Here is a 20,217-nt window from a genome sequence, read left to right on the forward strand (position 1 = left end):
CTGCGTCGCCACCAGAGGAAGGCGGTATCCTTCAAGAGGGTACTGGCCAATGCCACCTTTTTGTTCTCGGGCAATTCAGTATTCGAGAAATAAACCTCCATTTTGTAGAGCCAATGATCGATTAACCGCTTATCACGGCGGCCATTGTAGGGCTCAGGTAACTTGATGTCCATCTTTCTACATCTGGAGCACTCAGAGAGAGTACTGTGGTGAAGCAGGAAAGGTCCACCCGAAATGTAGAATGGAAGGAACAGCTGCTGGAGAGGCAGTAATAGGATCCTCGTACGCGAAGTCGGGGTCTTCCACTTCGTCGGGATCGTTCTCCGAAGTTACTACATCGGCTTCCTCCAAAGAACTGGGCACTGGAGATAATGGAGTATAGTCGGGGACGAAGATCTCGCAATAAAATGTCACAGGACCATCCCTGGCAAACCTTTTTCTCTGAAAATCCAGTCTGTTCTCCAAACCACTCTGTCTCTGATGAAGATCTATGCATCTGGTCTTCCTCCAGTCCACAATCCATTCCTGCCCGGACTCTGAACACCGTCTTGGTCTTCATTCCTGGAACTGAGTCTGGCACTCTCACATAACCCTTGGAGGATCAACCTCCCTTGGGACCGTCCCCTTAGAACCTATCTGGCTCACGGAACTGCCATCCCCATCTGGCACTGTGGAACACCACCAACAAACCTCCTGGGAGTTCTTCCCGTTCTATGTTCTTGCCGTGGGCTTCGAATCCGTGTACTTTCCTGTACCTTGGACCTGTACACCATCATATGGGACTGAATCAGTGTTTAGCTTTGCTAAGCCTGATGCTCTGATACCAATGTAACGCGCGGAAGCTCTGGGTAGTCTTCTTTCAGCCCTAAACACTCTTGAAAACCTTCTGATGCAAAAACGCACCATCTGATGCAAAAACGCAGGTAGAGAGAGAGTAGAGAGAGAGAGTAAGAAGTGCTGGAAATTCAGTATATACTATGGTACAAAAAGGTACATATCTTTGCAGCCCTTGGCTGCGTGCCTTCTTGAAAAGGTGGTAAAACACCAAAAATACTGCCCTAGACTAGGACCCTACTGATCCAAACCCCTAGTGGGCTGAATGAGTTAAACCTTGAGCATAAGGGCCTTTTTATATGGGACTTTGGACACTTTATGCTGGCCGACTGCTGGTCGGCCAGTTCCATGTCCATACAAGCCCTTTTTGGCGCTGCCCGACTGCTGGTCCTTGTCACTGATGCGCTTGCTGCCCAACCTCTCTACTGACTTCAGCCGACAGCTCCTCTGGCAGCCAGCATCCCTTTTCTTGCAGCCGACAGCCCCTCTCCATGATCCCACTTGTCCTGCTCACCTCAGATGCTACACCTGAAGCTCCTATATTCTGGTTCTACTGGTTCATAGTCTTTATCTGTTTACCTCTTCTGGATCTAGCTCAGAGAATGTCCATGGCATCTGGGATGCACATGACAGGGCGCGTGGAGGAGATATTGCGTAAGCCATCCACACTGCACTCTGGAAGAAAGTGTGCCAACTGCGGGTACCGTGATAGAAAATACTCGAAATGAGTAAGATGCAGTGGCTCGCAGGTGAGGAAAATAGTCCAAATCGCCCAAATGTCGGGTTCGGTCACATGCGGGCTGCTGACATGAATGCGGTACACCTGAGAGGCCGGGGATGCTGGGATAGGAGAGGCCGAAAGACTTGGAATCCACCCAACATCGACGGGTAGTGGCACTGATTCCGGAGTGAGGGCACGAGGAGGGCTGTGTTCGGGAAGAACAGCCTCGCGGATCTCATCGATGTAACTCAGGTAAGAGATGTGCAAGTCGGGTTCCTCCGGGAAGTTGTCCATGAAGCATGCACGTAGAGGGCGAGAGCACACAAGGTATGTGGTGTGGGCAAAGCCAAGAAAACCCACGAACAGTCAGGAAGAAGGGCGCCTATTCACTGGAGAGGAGGAGGCGAGTAAGAAATAGGCAACATCCTGACAGCCGGGTGGTGGTTTCCGAGTCGCCCACGGTGGCTGTTCACACCAGCAAATCCCAAACGGGCGACCAGCGCACGCCCAACGGGTTACGCACGCCTGTTGGGCTTGTTTGGGTTTTTTTTTTTTTGAATTGCACGTGGCAGTACACGTATTAATGTTGTGTATTGTTTTTTTTTTTTTGAAGGTTGACGCTTCGAAGGCCGTCACCGATTGGAGGAGCGAAGGTGACGCTTCGAAGGACTGAATCGCCGACTGAACCGCTTCGAACAGGGCTGAATTGCTGACTGTGAGTCGCCTCGAACAGTGTGCCACCAGCAGTCGCTGAATATATTAAGGCGGCTCACAACCGGCAGCCACGCTCAGCAAACAAGAGCGCCCGTTGGCAGCAACCAAGGCGAAGAGAGGGGGGGGGCTCCAAATTCAGCAGCGAAGGGGGCAGTTCCTGCCATGTTGCGAACGCCACCGGTCAGCAGGGAGGGAGGGTATTCCGGAAATACAGCAGGGGGTCCCTCTCTGCTATACACACAATACGTGTATATGGGTGTGAGACCTTGTGTACTTGTTTACATTACTACGAGTAAGGATTCACGCCAAGTCCACCATCGCTCTGCTTCTTCCATACAACACCGAAAGGAGAGGTGGATGAGGGAGTGCCGCGGAGAGGGCGAGAGCTTCACAACCCACGGGTAGGAAAAAATTTGCTCTGATACCACTGTGAGGATTATGTTGTTAATCCTGCATATTGTGTACTAATTACTACTTAAGTAATTAACTTAGAACAAGAACCTTCAGGAGAACAATTGAGACAAGATTGAATTGACTTGTTGTTATTAAACTGAGTACAATAGGTCTCTTATATAGGAGATGAAGAGACACATTTGAAGAGGCATGTCCTTTGATGAAAGGACATGACCTTAGACGAAAGGGTACAACTTTTAGGCTAAGGGATGTGTCTAGTCGATGTAGAGGCACAACCATTCATTAAGGGATACAACGATTCGTCGAAGAGATGTGGCTATTCGATGAAGAGGTACATCCTTTGACGAAGAGTCGCAACCAGTCGAGGGTAGGGGTTCCCTTTGGCTGGTAACTCTTTGCATCTGCAACAGTAATCAGCAATGAAGAGAGAATCTGATACATAAACACGTCACAATCGTGACATTCCGTTTCTGTTCATCTATCTCTCTTTCTACTGCTTGATGTCTGTTGCAGATATGAGTTATCTGGCCCCTTGTGAGAGGAGGGGTATGGCAGATTGACAAGGGTTGAGACAGAGTTTGGACAGCACATGTATGTTTGAGCTGAGATGATGTATCACGCACTTGAGTTATGCCAGATGTATGCCCATGGCTGGCCTGCTTAGTGATCTTGGCTGATCAGAGGGAGGCACAGTGTGTTATTTAGAGACACAGATCTGTGTGCATAGATCCTCTGTGCTAAGAAGGATTTGTGGGCCGTCAGATTGGATATACAGGTGTAAACTCTTGGCTGATCTTTGTGTTGTACTCAGCCATTCATTTTATTATAATTGAATAAAGAAATACCGCAAGGGGCGCCAAGCTTTGGGGCCAACAGATGTCGCTGTGTTTTCAGATTTGGGCACTCTAGCTTTGTTTCACATCTAGACTACAAGTGGACGGGTGACTGCTAGTCTACCGCACTCTGGTTTTCTATCAAAGGCCGGTTTCAAGGTTCCGTTGCCGGGACCAATCATCAACTTTCTAAAGGGGGTGAGCTCGTGGTTGCTTTGAAGAAAGCCATCGCTGAAAATTCAGCAAACATGTCTGATACAGAGGATGAGTACTTCTATCATGAAGAAGAAGAGCAAGAGACTTCTCCTGCGAGAGATGTATCTGACGATATTTTTGCAGGAGAACAGGCTGCAGATGTTGAGCCTTATGAGGATGTAACACAACCAGAAGATGTGCATGGTAAAGAGGATGATGATGCTCGGTTCAAAGATCGCTTGGCTAGTGTTATGGATACTTTTATGCAACTCACACAGAGTGAGAGATTTGCTGAATTTATGAGATCTCGCACAGAGCCCCGCACAGAGCCCCAGAAAAAGAAGAAGGTTCGTTCGAAGAATCTTCCACAGGGTCATAGTGGTGCCATCCCACAGGAACCATCTTTTGGCCAGTTTCCGAATATGCAGCATGCTTATGGTGCAAACTCTCAGAGTTCCTTCTATGGACAGCCACCTATTCCTCAGCAGAACATGCATCCAGGTTATTTTGGTGGTGGCTCGGTGTTCCAATCCATGACTGGGGGTTATCCTCAGGGAGGCATGGGTATGTATGGGCCTTTTGGAGCCAATTTTCAGCCTGGCATGCAAGGGAATATGTATGGTGGTATGCAGTCCGGTATGGCTGGAAATATGTTTGCAGGCATGCAACCTGGGATGCAAGGCAATATGTTTGGTGGCATGCAGCCAGGTATGCATAACGGAATGTTTGGAAACATGGCTGGAATGTATGGTATGCCTGGTGTGGGAATGGGAAATGTTGACCCAATGATGGGTATGAATGTTGGGGGCAGCAATCTTGCGAAACCACTTCCATATGATAATCTAACGCCTATGGGAAAGGCGAAGGATTACAAGGAAGGAGGAGCTGCAGTGAAGTTTGACACATTCAGTGGGGCCAAGGATAAATTGAAGGCACTTACCTTTTTACAGCAGTTTGATGCTGCTTTTTCTGGTGGGAATTACACAGAGTCCTCTAAGGTGAGGAACGCTGCCACTTTTCTCAAGGGCAATGCTTTGCAGTGGTGGTCTACTCTTCTTTTGCAGGGCATAGCACCCACCACATGGGTCCAATTTAAACAGGTTTTCTCTTCCGTATGGCTCACATCTACATTTGACGTGGATGTTATGTCCGCATGGCACAAGCTGGATGCTTCAAAGTGTGATAGTTTGGAGGATTATAACAAGAAGTTTTGGGAAGCTCTTCTCCCAGTGACTTCTTATCGTGCCGTGCCATTATCTGAGCAGGTAGAGAAGTATTGTTGTGGGCTGCCCAAGGAGGTACGAGATTATTGTATAAAGACAAGAGTAACGAACATGTCACAGATGATTGAAAATGCTATGACAGCTAATGCGTTACTCACAGGTGGTTCATCTGGGTTTAAAGGCAGTAAGAAATTGAGCAAGAAAGCTGAAAAATTTGGGCATGCTTCTCGTGATGCTAAAGGGTCTTCAGAGACAAAGTATAAGAAGTTGCCAATGCCCAAGAGGACTTCTGAGGAAAGACAGGCTTTGAGAGATGCTCAAAAGTGTTTTTACTGTACTGAAGAGGGGCATATGTCATTCAATTGTCCCAAAAGAAAGTCCCAAAAGGACCCTGACAATAAAGGAGAGCCCAAGCCAAAGAAACCAAAGCCTTCTGCAGGCTTAGTTCCTGATCTTGTGGGGGAGCAGCTAGGTGGTGAAGCTACAGAGTTGTGCAGGGCATGGGGCAAAGTGAGAGATCAGAATGCTTTGATCTTCTTTGACACAGGTGCTAGAGCCAACTTCATTTCACCAAATTTGGCTGGCCGATTGGGGATTCGCGCAGAGGAGATGGGGCCGTTACATGAGGCAAATATGGCTTGTCCAGGGTATGCAGAACCCGTTACTCCTATTATTGGGAAGCTTCGGCTTCATTTGCAGGGTTATGTGGACAGCGAAGAGTTCTTCATCATGCCTTTGGATGGCTGTGATGTTTTCTTGGGGATGCCATGGTGCCACAGAGTACATGCTGTTAGACATCATCCCCTACTTGCTGGCTTCCTATTTGGTGTCCTATTTTAGCCTCTAGGGCTGACCATGTTAGTCAGAGGGGCTGGTCACCCCTCACTCATATTTTACCCATATTTATTCCCCATTTTTATGGTCTTGGGATTTTCCCCAGTCGTGGAGGTATTTATCCCTAGTCGGCTGCCTTCATGTAGAGGTATATATAGCCGGCATGCCTCCCTCATATTTTACTGCTTGCATTGCTTGCCTAGCTTGTCTAGCTGCAGTCCCTCACTTACGAGGTTCTCCCCTCTTGCTCGGGACATGTATTCCTTTTGATGATGATATTGAGAGCAGGTTCTCACCTGTGTTTCCTCTCCATCTTTCTCTCTCTCTCTCCCTCCTGTGTTTCCACTTTCCCTTCTTCCGCTGCACATTCTATCATGGTATCAGAGCGCCAGTGATTTTCAGCGTTGGATGCTCCCTCCTATACCTCTTCATATCTGCGTTTTTTTCTGCCCCTGGACAGACCTGCGTTTTTGTGTTTTCAGCAAGGACAACAGCACATAGGTTGCTGCGTTTTTTCTTCAGGTGGCTGTCTACAGCAGTTCTCAGTAGTTCTCAGCATTCATACCCCCCCTGTAGTGCTGGTTGCCTGTTTTGTACAGGCCAACAGTAGCATATTTGCTGCGTTTTTTCTTCTACAGGTTTCTGATGCTGATTTGCTGATCTGAGGCTTGGGTGTACCTATTTCTCCAGAGTGTTTCCATATTCAGCCCCTTATACCTCTGCGTTTTCAGATTTGCAGCCATGGTTGCTGCGTTTTTTCTGAACCGATCTTGCTGGTAGCTCTACCTTCACTTGGGCTTCATCTGTTGGACCCGAAGGTACCTTCTCTTCAGCGTTTTTCCCCATAGGAGGTGTGGACACTGGTTGGCCTGAATTTTCAGGTTTGTAGCCCTTGTTTGGCTGCGTTTTTTTCTCCAGTGGACACAGATCACTTGCAGAGGGGGTTTCTTGATTGGATTGTGGCTTTGGAGGCAGTTTGGTACTTGAGGAGGATTCTGAATTTCTGATTTCAGTCAGCGTTTTGCTGATTTTGGAGCATCTATACCTGTGTTTTGTTCCTGGCCTACACGGTTTCCCGGTTTCTACATGTTCCTTGCCTTCTGTTGGCGGTGGAGTGCTATTTTTGCTGGATAGCAGTGTTTTGGCTGCGTTTTGCTTCCCATAGGAGTTTTCTACACTCAGAGGGGGCCTTTCTCCAGCTACTTCACTTGAGGATCAGTTTCGGGAGCTGTGTTGTATCTGTGGAGACATTCTTCTTTGACAGGAGTTTACAGTTATTTGGAGGAGAGCAGTGATCTTTTCAGAGATCCTGAGCAGAGTTTATTTTGCCCGAGCTTGTGTTCTTTGCAGTATTTGCAGAACAAGGAGGGTGTTTTGCCCTTTTGGGTGTGATCCTTTCACATGGATTTTTTATATGTTGCTGATTCTTGGGATTTGGTTCTACTTCTAGAACAGTCTTCTGCTATCTGTGATGCTTTTGAGGACTTTGTTGCCACTGCAGTTTATATTCCTGCTTCCCTTCCTCATTGTGAGGAGTCTACCTCTGCCTCTCTTTGTGATGCTTCTGAGGATGCCCCTCCCCCTGCCAGTTCTGATGGCTTGTTGTTTTGGAGGATGGTTTTTTGGACCCGGTGGGATACTTTGGATCTGTGGTTGCTAACCGTGCCTGGGGCACAGTGGTACTTCCAGAGTTTTTTGGATTTGGATCAGAATCAGGTTGGGCTTGTACCAGTCCGACGATATCATTTTTCAGAGGGGGATGTGGAGTCCTTTCATCTTGCGATGCCCACCTCAGTGGCGTGTACTTATGTACAGCATTGGGCAACTCATGTTATGGAGTTTGAGCAGATGGACCCCATATTTTCTACAGAGTCTTTACATCTTGCGATGTCGACCTTTTCAGAGGATGCTTTTATACAGCATTTGGCTACTCTTCGTACAGAGTTGGAGCAGATTGACTCTATTTCTTTTGAGGGTTCCAGTGAGGAGCAGTTTGCTTCTCCCAGGATTGGTTATATACAGGATCTGATCTTGGTTGGTTATGAGGCTTTTCATACTTTCTCCAAGCTGGATACACGACATTCGACTTCGGGGAGTGTTCTTACACTTGGGTTTGGAACCATTATTTGGAGCAGCACGTCGCAGCCTATATGGTTGTTTTCTTCCAGAGGAACGGTGTACCTGGCAGCTTGTTCTGTTGCTTTTGTAGCTGAGTTGCTGAGGAGATTGCTTGTGGAGCTTTCTTGGTACCTGTTTCTGCAGTCTTCCATCTTTGATCGAGGACGGCGTCTCTGGCTTCTTGGAGTTTGCTCAGCATCCGGTGCTGAGAGGGGGTGTTAGACATCATCCCCTACTTGCTGGCTTCCTATTTGGTGTCCTATTTTAGCCTCTAGGGCTGACCATGTTAGTCAGAGGGGCTGGTCACCCCTCACTCATATTTTACCCATATTTATTCCCCATTTTTATGGTCTTGGGATTTTCCCCAGTCGTGGAGGTATTTATCCCTAGTCGGCTGCCTTCATGTAGAGGTATATATAGCCGGCATGCCTCCCTCATATTTTACTGCTTGCATTGCTTGCCTAGCTTGTCTAGCTGCAGTCCCTCACTTACGAGGTTCTCCCCTCTTGCTCGGGACATGTATTCCTTTTGATGATGATATTGAGAGCAGGTTCTCACCTGTGTTTCCTCTCCATCTTTCTCTCTCTCTCTCCCTCCTGTGTTTCCACTTTCCCTTCTTCCGCTGCACATTCTATCACATGCGGTGGTGGATACTCACAATAGGAAAATCACTCTGACTCATAGAGGGAAAGAGCATGTATTGGATGTAAAACTCAAAGGGGAATCTGTTCCTATTGTATCCGCTTCGGCGATTTCATCAGTAATGAAAAAGCATCTTTCCGCGTACTTGATTTATGTAAAGGATGCACAGGATGATGAGTCTAAGTCTAATTTGTCTATGTTAGATAAGGACAGGACTGATTTCTTAAGTGGGTTTCAAGAATGTTTTTCCAAGTCATTGCCAGGAGAATTACCTCCTGAGAGGCCAGAAGATCATGCCATAGATCTGATTCCTGGTAGTACTCCACCGAATAGACCGCCGTACCGTGTTAGTGCAGCCCAACAGGAAGAGATTATGAGTCAGGTGCAGGAGCTTTTAAATAAGGGGTTGATACAGCCTAGCTCATCACCCTTTTGCTCACCTGTGCTCTTAGTGCAGAAGAAGGATGGTTCTTGGCGCATGTGTATTGATTACAGGGCGCTGAACAAGAATACCATCAAGAATCGATTCCCCATACCGAGGATCGATGACATCTTGGACCGCTTACAGGGCTCCACAGTCTTTAGTCGTATTGACTTGAAAAGCGGGTATCATCAGATACGCATTAGACCCGAGGATGTGCATAAGACAGCATTCCGAACCACGTTTGGGTTGTATGGTTTCTTGGTTATGCCCTTTGGTTTGACGAATGCGCCTGCCACATTTAACAGAATGATGGACAGGATTTTCAGGCCTCATAGAGAGTTTGTGGGCACATTCTTTGATGATATGATTGTGCATTCACGAACTGAGGAAGAGCATAGAAGGCATTTGGCCATTGTGTTTGCAGAACTCAGAAACCATAGATTGGTGATTAATGGCAAGAAGAGTGAGTTTTTCTTGCAGGAGATACATTTCTTGGGGCATATTGTGTCTGGTCATGGAGTCCGTATGGATCCAGCAAAGGTGGAAGCAATACTTAATTGACCAGTCACAGACAGATGGTCAGTGAGAAGAGGCTAACTCTACAGTGTTGGATCTTCTCAAGTGTTATGTGTCAGAGCACAAGCAACAATGGGAAAAGTATCTTCCTTTGGTGGAGTTTGCATATAACAACACTGTACATAGCTCGACAGGCAAGGCGCCTTTTGAGATTGTGGAAGGAGGGAAGAAGGTTCCACCCATTTTGCATACAAAGGATAAGATCTTTGAGGCTGATCAGTATGTGGAGAGCTTGGATGAAGCTTATCGGAGAGTTAAGTTGGCCCTCCAGAAAACTCAGCAGAAGCAAAAGAAAGCCGCAGACCGTCACAGACGTGATTTACAGTTTGCATTGGGTGATTGGGTTCTTTTGCGCTTTGAAAAGGCTAGACTCAAGAAGATGAAGGGTAAAGAGCGCTTATTCCCTAAATTGAGCATGCGATATTATGGGCTTTTTCAGGTATTGGAAAAGATTGGTGAGGTAACCTATCGTTTGAAGTTACCAGATCACTGGAGGATTCACAATGCTTTTCATGTGAGTCTTCTTAGACCTTTTCGTGGGGATGTGCCTGAGGATGTATCAGATGAGGCTCAGCCGGAAATTGAGGAACTTGATGAGGTTCTGATTCCAGAGCAGATACTGGCACATAAAGAAAGGAAGGTACGAGGTAAAGTTTCCCGTCGCTATCTTGTGAAGTTCAAGAACTATTCACCGATGGATGCGAAGTGGATGGAGGAAGGTGACTTAACAGATTCACCTCAGGTTTTGCAGCTTTATCTCGATGCCTTTCAGTTAGAGCCGACTCTTATTGTGGCTCATTCAGGTTCAGCAGAGCATGGGTCTGGAGCATTACCTGATGCTCAAGAGGGGGGTAGCACCTCCACTCCCTTGATACAGACAGGCTCAGATGACATCTAGAGGTCGCTTGGTGCAGATTTTATCTCATCCGAAGGTACTGAGGCTGACAGTACATCTGTTTATGGGACTTCTATGATATATGTGTACTAGTCACATGAGATTTTTGTGGATATGTATGGTTCATAGTGGTATACAACTTGGACTATTACTATGCCATTGGTTTGCAGTGAATGTTAATACATGTGTATGGCTCAAAGAGATTGGGACGCTGATCTTGCCATATTGTATATTTCACTTTGGATGTTTTGATGCATCACCAGAATGCAATCGAGGACGCTTGCCATTTTTCAAGAGGGGGGTATGTCATGGCCCTGTGAAAATGGAACAGTACAAGTGTGGGCATGGTGGTTGCAGAGTCAGAATATTTTATGATTCACATGGGGAGTGCCCGGACAGAGTTTAAGATGTGTGGACATCCCTAGGTGTGAAGGGGGGAACTAGAAACATTAAACTTTAATGTTTATTAAAGTTTGCCCCTAGGCCTTAGTGGCCCTAGGGACTTATTAAAGTTTGGGGCCCTAGGGATTATTTTGGGGAAGAGGGCCACTTTTGGAGTGTTTGTCTCTCTCTTCTCTCTCTCTCTCTTCCCTTTTGGGAGTCGTGGAGCAAAAGGGACACTCTAGCGTGGAAAAGCACAAGGAAACTGAGGCGGCTGCTGTATCTGTGCTGTAGCTGCTGTTTTCTGCAAGCTGTGAGCTGAAACAGGCCGTACAGAAGCCGTACAACCCTGTACGACTACAGGTGCTGCTGAGGACAGAGAAGCGCAGGGCTGTGGGACTGATACAGGGGCCTGCAACTGCTGAATACAGGCTGTACAGTGCTGTACGACTGCAAGTACAGCCCTGTACTTTCTGCAAGTACACTGTACGGCTAGTTCTAGGGCAAGTACAGGTGCTGGACAGTACTGTAGCAGACGGCGCAGGCAACCAGTAGCAAAATCCAGCAGGCGGCTACTTCTGATTCTCTGCAGAAAGACCGTACCGTCAAGTATAGACAAGTACAGTCAAGTACAATCAAGTACAGTGCTGTTTTTCAGATCTGTACTTTCAAGGACAGCATAAGAGTGAACATCAGGAGGAGGGTATAGGCAAGTACAAGCACGTGTGTGAAGCATGGTTGTGGATACAAGTGCCTGCAAGTACAGATTGGTGCTGTTGCTTCCTCCAGTGCTGTTTCATGAGCTGAATTTGGTAAGCTCCGTTTCTGTTCATCTATCTCTCTTTCTACTGCTTGATGTTTGTTGCAGATATGAGTTATCTGGCCCCTTGTGAGAGGAGGGGTATGGCAGATTGACAAGGGTTGAGACAGAGTTTGGACAGCACATGTATGTTTGAGCTGAGATGATGTATCATGCACTTGAGTTATGCCAGATGTATGCCCATGGCTGGCCTGCTTAGTGATCTTGGCTGATCAGAGGGAGGCACAGTGTGTTATTTAGAGACACAGATCTGTGTGCATAGATCCTCTGTGCTAAGAAGGATTTGTGGGCCGTCAGATTGGATATACAGGTGTAAACTCTTGGCTGATCTTTGTGTTGTACTCAGCCATTCATTTTATTATAATTGAATAAAGAAATACCGCAAGGGGCGCCAAGCTTTGGGGCCAACAGGTGTCGCTGTGTTTTCAGATTTGGGCACTCTAGCTCCAATCTGCTTTGTTTCACATCTAGACTACAAGTGGACGGGTGACTGCTAGTCTACCGCACTCTGGTTTTCTATCAGAGGCCGTTTTCAACCAGCCACATATACCAGTCGGCTAGCTGTCCTGAGTCGGCCAGCACACAACTGAAGTCGGGTACTTGCAGGTACAGTCAGGTACTTGCAGGTACAATCAACCAAAAGATAGAGCCTCTTGCCAGCTCTGGAGTGCCATCCAAGCCACAGAAAAATGGGAAAAATGGGGGTGAAATACGGAGAGTGGGGAAAAATGAGAAAACACCTACAAGGGCGGGCACACCCACAACAAAGGCCCTAGTGTCTGCAGAAAGACAGGAGATGACTTCTAACAAGAGGGACACATTTAGGATTAGGTACACGTGACAGTAAGATACTAAGATGGCTGTCAGTGACACGATGCACAAGTACAGCAGATGGCAACAGATCTCGAGGTACAGCAGCTGTACGGTGATGACGGCCGGAGAAAGAGGTGCTATTCAGAAGACCGCACAGCAGCTCCCGTTCAAGAGGTGGTAGACATGCAGCACTTATAGCGGCTATGGCGGTGCTAACAGATGGGGTGAAGGTAGCACTGCATTGATGGCGGTGCTGGCTTCCGCTGGTGGCAACAGGTGGCGCAATCGGCACAGGCTGGCACTGGCTGAGCAGATCTGGCGCTAGCTGCGCTGGTGGCTGGCGCTAGTGCTGGCTGGCTGGCATTGGGTAGCGCTAGCTGCAACAGTGGGGCTACGACAGGCTGCATACACGTGGCAGGTGTACAACGGCTCAAGTGGTGTAGGATGGCTACGCTGGTGGCTGTAGGCGGCTCTTAGCACATGTAATTTTAATCAATTAGCCAACTACTGTCAGCCAGCTTCAGTGGACATAAAACCCATATAATCACCACTGATCTGAGGTAAACCTCTGCAAAAGCCTGGCCAACTTTATATGTGTCCACACTAAGCCTATCTGAGCCTGTCTAGTGCCCTAACCCTAATGTTTATCTGCTGCAAATCAGGGATTAGCCTGGGATTAAGCATGTCCATCTGCATGCACATGACATCAAGGGATCAGGCCACTCGCACAGGTTATACAGTTTAAGGATCAGAGACGCTTGGGCATGTACCTGTAACCTGATGGAGCTCAGACAACACACGGATGTAGTGATGAGGCAACATGCCGAGAGATGGGCCCAGCCCCACCAAGACACCTCTGAGAACATCACAGGTTTATTTGTGGTACACGCATCCACATCAAAGTCTACAACCCATACCAATGCCTCTACTCCGACTTCAAAGCCCACCACCCATACCGCACTCCGGCTCCGAGCCACAAAGAAGTTCTAGCGAGAAAGCTCGATACATTCTATAAGCCAGACGCACCCGACCGAGATAATCAGGACCCTCCACCACACAGAGACAAATCCAAGAGGTTCTCCGCCAACATGGCATGCTCCCATCACAGAGGCATGGCCCTCTTTCTGCCCTGAGACTGGTACTGGCTGAGGAGGGATCACAGGATAATCCTCTGCCTAGAGCACCAAGGATCCCCACCACACACAGACAATTCCATGAGATTCTCTAACAACAAGACATGCCCTCACCATAGCCACATCTGCCATCAAGATGCTTATAGAGTCATTATTCAGTTTTCAGTTTTCATGTTCTTTTTTAGTTTTTCCATGGCTCTGTATACCCATGGTATCATTGTACTATTCATGATCTCATAGGCCCTTCGGGTCTTTCGTAGACATCAATATATCTTTCTTTTTCTTTCTTTCTCAGCAGGAGGACCAGCCACATCCACAACAGACTAGACGGACGTGTGATCCTCTGCCCCCCGCCCCTGCCCCCCCCCTACATGGCATGTCGATAGTGAGCGTGTGTGATCCCTTCTAAGAGCCAGATGCAAGCCTCATACCTCCACCCAGCAGCTGCAGATCCAGGATATGACAACATGACAAGCTCCCATCACAAAGGGAAGATGCTATGGCTGCTTGGCGTTCTCTTCTGGAGGAGGATGGTATCACTGTGTGACCACACATCATCTTTATGTAGCTTCACATGGATACAATTTTGTACAATTTTTTTTCTTTCCATGGTTAAGCATTCATAATGGATACATTGTACTATCTCTTTGGTCTCATAGACCCTCTCGGTTTTTTGCTGATGTTATTGTATCTCTCTCTTGTTCTCTCAAAAACATTGGAACACTTTTGGCTCACAGACCCTTTGGTCTTTTGTAGACGTTAATTTCTCTCTCTCACGTGCATGCACATTCACATTCATATTCATATTCGTACACATATATACAAACTACTCACAGGAGGTGCCCCAGCGAAGGTTGGAGGAGCTGCTCGCCAAGTTGGCGGCGCTGACGGAGATGCACCTGTTCCTGCTGCTGGTGGTAAGCTGGTACCACCATATCCACCTGGAACACCTTGTGAATACATGGCAGGGCCACCCATTACAGGAGGTTGCACAGGGGGTCTCTGTGAATACATGGCAGGGCCACCCATTACAGGGGGTCTGAGTGATCCCCCTGGTTGCATTGTGGTAAGCCCCCCACCTGGATAGACAGGGCCATTGGCGGGTGCATTGCTTTGCGGCCAGCTGGCCACTTGGGTACCTGTGACTGATGTAGTCGGTCTTCCAGGTATACTGCCTTGATGATGAGGTAGGGTTGTTGCAGTGAAGGGAGGCCCATGGCGAGGCGCAGTGGGCAAGGGTTGGGTCGGGCCGTTTGCTGATGCTGATGAGGGGAAGGTACCTGAAGTAGGGACTGAACTTGGAGGTGGGCCCATGGATCTTACCATGGGAGGAACTGAATTCGCCATGGGTACTGGAGATGGGCGAGAGGAGGCAGCAAGGGGGGCAGGTACGGAAGCAGGTGGAACATTTCCGTGCATGAAGGGAGGCGGGCCAGTGGGGCGGCCCGAAGGATTCTGAGCAGAAAAGTCCCCAGAAATAGAAGGCCGAGCGCTCCCAATGTTGAGATTTTGCATACCAGAGGAAAGGCTGCCGATGGGCGGGGCAAACGAGCTCTGGGGAGGCGGATATGGGGGGCGCTGCCTTGCTGATGGTGGGTTTTGAGAAGCCATTGAAATCTCTATCCAATTGCAAGACCTATCAAAGCATTTAATAAGAGACACCTAGCAGAGTAGATCTATCAAAATTCCTGTTGAGACAGTCGCAGATCGCCGCGATCAAAGGTTGGATTGAGCTCCTGATTATGCTTTCCGATTGGTTACCCTGCGCTCTGTTGCGATCTAGCAGACATCTCCGCCAAGATTATTCATACAGAATGAGGAGCAGCAAATGGGGTGATTGATATACAATACGTTCTTCACTGTCGCTCGCGAATGGTTTATGCCCGACTTCCCACGAAAGGCTTATGCCCGACTTACAGGCGGGGAAAAGGACTTTGCGTTACTGGCGTTCCTTGATGTGTTGACCACATTCTGTGTTTTGCTAGTGGCTCAACAAATAGAACTAGTATTGCACCCGCGCATTGCTGATTGTGCTGCGGCCCACCAAGGTTCCAGAAAAGAACTATTCTCTCTCTACAACCATCTCTCTCTCTCTCACACATACACACACACATGCACATGGACATGACCCTCTCCTTCTCTCTGTCACGTACACACACTCTCAAATGTTGAAACTCTCTCTCTCTCTCTCACATGCACACACATATACACCTGCTCTCTCTCTCTCTCTCTCTCTCTCTCACACACACACACACACATACACACACACACACACATGCACACACTCCCTCTCTCTTAATACACTCTCCCACACATAGAAGCGCTCTCTCTCTCTCTCTCTCTCTCTCTCTCTCTTTCTCTCTCTCTCACGCACACATACACATATGTAAATATATAGTATATACAATATTATGTTTTAGATAAATAAACCTATACATAGACACATATACTTATACATATATACATGTATTTAAAAATATAAATACAAACATCGACATAATTTAATTAATTTTGATTAAATTTTAATGTGCGGAGATGGGTGATAAGTTGTGGTCACTTTTAAATATATAGATAGATATATCATACACACACACACACACACACACACAAACATATGTATATATATATATATATATATATATATATGTATGTATGTATGTATGTATGTATATATAAATGTAAATAAAAAAAACACACACACACACACACATGTATATACACATAAACATATATGTTTTCTATTTAATTTATATTTTATTAAAAGATACTTTTTATTCTCTATCTGTCACTCTCTGTCTCTCTTTTTTCACCCTCCCTCATTACATCTCTCTCTCTCTCTCTCTCTCTCTCTCTCTCTCCAGGTCTGCCCCATCTCACTCTCTCTCTGTCAAGCACATTCTACACATAGATGCAGATGTACGCACATGCATGCATATACTCTCTCTCTCTCTCTCTCTCTCTCTCACACACACACACACACACGCACACACATGTACACACCGCATATACAGTAATCTAAACGCACACTCTCTCCTCCCACACAAACTATCTCCTACGTAGAAATTATCTGTCGCCTCTCTCTCTATCTCTCTCTCTCTCTCTCTCTCTCACACACACACACACACATGTACACACCGCACATACACTAATGAAAACACACACTATCTCCTACATAGAAATTCTCAACCTCTCTCTCTCTCTCTCTCTCTCTCTCTCTCTCTCTCTCTCTCACACACACACACACACATGCACATGCACATGCACATGCACACTATTTATATATACATGCACATGCACACTATTTATATATACATGCTTACATACCTATAGATACACATACATATATAATATATATAAGTGTGTGTATCTATAGGTATGTAAGCATGTATACAAAGATTTCATTGAAAGATGTGAGATGAGATCTTCTTAGATTCAAATTTAAAATTGCATTGGAAGATGTGAGATTTGGCTCCTCCTCACGCTTGCAGGAGGAGTGGTTATTTTGAAATAGCCCCACCTCCTTTGCCCACGTGGAGGAAGGTGGGGTTGTGGTTAATCCTGTATAGATATCATTCGCTTCTCTTCTCCACCTATATTTGCCTATTATTTTGATAGGAGACTTCAATATGGTTGAGAACAAACACGACAGGTTATTTGGATTGGGGCTCACTTTGAAAGGGACAAAGCGCAAGAACTTGCTAACATCTTAATTCCTATAACTATCTTCTTCCTCTCCTGCTGGAGACCATCAAAAGCTGAGCTCAAACCGCTCGAGACACTCTGTAGAGATTTCCTTTGGGGAGGTAATGCGGACAGATTCTAGATCCCAAAGGTAATGTGGAAATATTGTACCCTATCGAAAAACAACGGGGGTCTCGGTATCCCAGATTTAGCTGAACTGGCAAACATGATGTCCACTAAATGGATGATAAGAAACCTGCTGAACCCTTTGGAGGACTAGGCCTGACTTCTTCATCGGGATTCCTCCCTCTTCTCTATCCAAGAATATAATAGGTGGAAAAATCTACCGGCCTTGACCCCGTACTTTAGCAAAATCCCCATCAAGCCCAAGGGTAGCCCTATGGTCAAAAGACTCTGGTCAACCTGGAATAGAGTCAAAATGAATTTAAAGCTCAATGAAAATATCAGGCTAACAACAGGCATCTATCATCAGGATTCTATCGAGTTGTCAACTATATGTCAGGATTACGTCCCCTTGCAATTGTATAAGACGGCTCCAAAACTCTCTAAAAAGGGCATCTCAGTCTGGGCTGACATATGGAACTTCACTGTGGATGTCTATAGAAGTGTTAAAACTGCAATTTAGGCTTAATGCAGAAGATATCATGATGATCCTCCATAGGATAACACTCTGGCATGATCACAGTGAGCATTACATTCAGTCAAAGGTGTGCTCTTGCCTAGAACATTTGTATGAAACAATCAGAACTCCCTGCTGACTGTTAAGGCTCACCCTAACCCTCCTTGAAACACATCCAACAAGAGATTACATGGTGAACCAACACTTTCGTGAGGATCTTTCCAATGGCCGAGCTCGTAACCCTTGAGGTCTCCAAGCTCTACAACTCCTTGAGAAGCAATTCCACCGCACCTCCCGCGACCTTTGTCACACCGCCGCGTTGCACTACGGGTACTCGTCCCTTCTCTCACCTCACTTCACTTACACACACTCACTAGCATACATTAGGGAGAGAGATTAGCAAGAGCAAGACTCAATTGCACAACGGGAGAGTATATTGTATTATGAGAGATATTCACTTATATACATGGCCATAAGTGTTCACACGCCAGGCACTTTAGGCTCATAAGAGGCCTAATGCTATTACAATGACTACTCTCATAATATATCCATGAAGTACATCACTTAGGACTTCATCCTAACTTGCTACCACACGCTCTTAAAGCGAGAATTGCCATAAATACTCCGTTACACCATTATGGGTGCTCATCCAAGTTGTAGCTTTGGACACTATTGCTTCATATCTTGAATGTATGACCCTTTGGTGTATCTATCGTGACTCCTTGATGTAAGATAATGGTGGTATCTTTTATTAACCCTAGGAATGGGTTAACATCCCCCCTTCCTTATGGTGATCGTATCCTCGTGATCGTGTTGAAGACCTTTGTGTGGGGAGAATGGACAAGCTTTGTCGATGGCTTCGATGTTGATTGACCTTCAATGATCTTTGTTCCTTTGGAAGGAATAAGAAAAGCTAGTTAGTAAATGAAAAGGTTAGTGGTTTATTGGGAATTCCTAACGGGGTGGGGTGTGGGGTTTTTGCGAGTGATTGCGAATTCCTAACGGGGTGGGGTGTGGGGTTTTTTGTGAGTGATTACATTTTTATATTTGTGTGTGCATGTTTTTTTTTTGTGTTTTTTTGCTCACTTTGTTTTTGGCAATCATGAGCAAGGTTACATGTGATTTGTGTTAGTGGGGACGCTAAGAGATGTTAATAATGGGAGAGAAGAGAGGGAAGGATCGGGAGGAACGTAGACATAATTATCAAATGAGATTGTGATTCTTAGTTTCTCATTTGATTCATTGAAGTGACATTCATCATTTGAAGAAATTGGCCTTCGATGATGTCCCTTTGTGTGGCAGGATTCTTGTCAAATGTTGTTGAGTATGTAGGACCTGTTCTTGCATGCTACTTCCCATGTGCTTTTTATGTTTTTATATATATTTAAGTGCTCTTATGAAGCAGATAGACATGAAGTACAAGAATTAAGTCAAATAGACTCTTATTAAGCTGATGCTTTTTGTTGAAGTAGCCACTTGTTGGTGAGGATTGAAAGAATTACATTGACTTGCGAGGATAATATAGATATCTTCACTAAGGATTAAAGATCATTGATTTGTGAAGATGGTAGCGTCGTTTGGAGAGGTTTGAAATTTGAAGGAAAATCCTAGGCAATGAGTTGTACCATTGACTAGGCTTTCGCCCACCATGGCCCCCCATCCAGATTTGTACATGGAAGTTGTTGATAGTGAGGCTTTGGTGCAAATGTTCTCCAGTGCATAAGTATGGATATGTACTCGTGGAGCAGCTGCTACATTATCATCGCCACCCACAAGAATAGTAAGCTATAAGCTTAACAAAAATGGAATGGCTATTTAAGATCCTTGGGATTTGTTTGGTAGGCCATATATGTGACTCCCTAATCTAACCAGAATCCTAAGGATCTTTTTAGTAAGATATGTTTGAAGTTCCAGCTTCTTCAAGGTCTCTTCCTCTCGTAAACGATTGTACAATGCCTTTAGGAGTGTTCAAGGTGATTGTTTGCATGGATTCATCAATTGAATACAACGAGTCATGTATTCATCAATTGAATACAACGAGTCATGTATCCAAGTTCCACCAAGGACGGCATCATACTCAAGGGAACCTAGGGTAACATGGAATGTAAATTCCACATCTCCATCGATGGTTTGAGTAGCATTGCTAAAGTAACCGGGAACTTCAATGCTTTGTTTGGCGCCTCTTGCAAGACCATTGTCTATAGGGATGAGTTTAGGTTGTCCCAATGACACCCAAGTGTCTATTGTCATGATGTTATGACTAGCTTGAGGGCTAATCATTGCACGTTTGTGTTTAACATCTTTGCCTGTAGGGAAATCCAACCAT

The 20,217-nt window shown here is 46.1% G+C and overlaps 1 protein-coding gene across 1 annotated transcript in view; it reads right to left on the bottom strand.

The window, feature by feature from the left end:
* Positions 1-15,555, bottom strand: part of LOC147641894 (protein transport protein SEC24 C-like) — a 102,820-nt gene extending 87,265 nt beyond the window's left edge. The window contains exon 1 of the mRNA XM_086800778.1: positions 14,405-15,555. Coding sequence (XP_086656904.1) covers positions 14,405-15,181 — 777 coding nt within the window. The 5' untranslated portion in view covers positions 15,182-15,555. The remainder of the gene's footprint in view (positions 1-14,404) is intronic.
* Positions 15,556-20,217: the final 4,662 nt, after the last annotated feature.

This window comes from Cibotium barometz, chromosome 1 (genome assembly GCF_041138505.1).
Source record: "Cibotium barometz isolate CiBa-2024 chromosome 1, ASM4113850v1, whole genome shotgun sequence".
In the NCBI taxonomy this organism is placed as follows: Eukaryota; Viridiplantae; Streptophyta; class Polypodiopsida; order Cyatheales; family Cibotiaceae; genus Cibotium; species Cibotium barometz.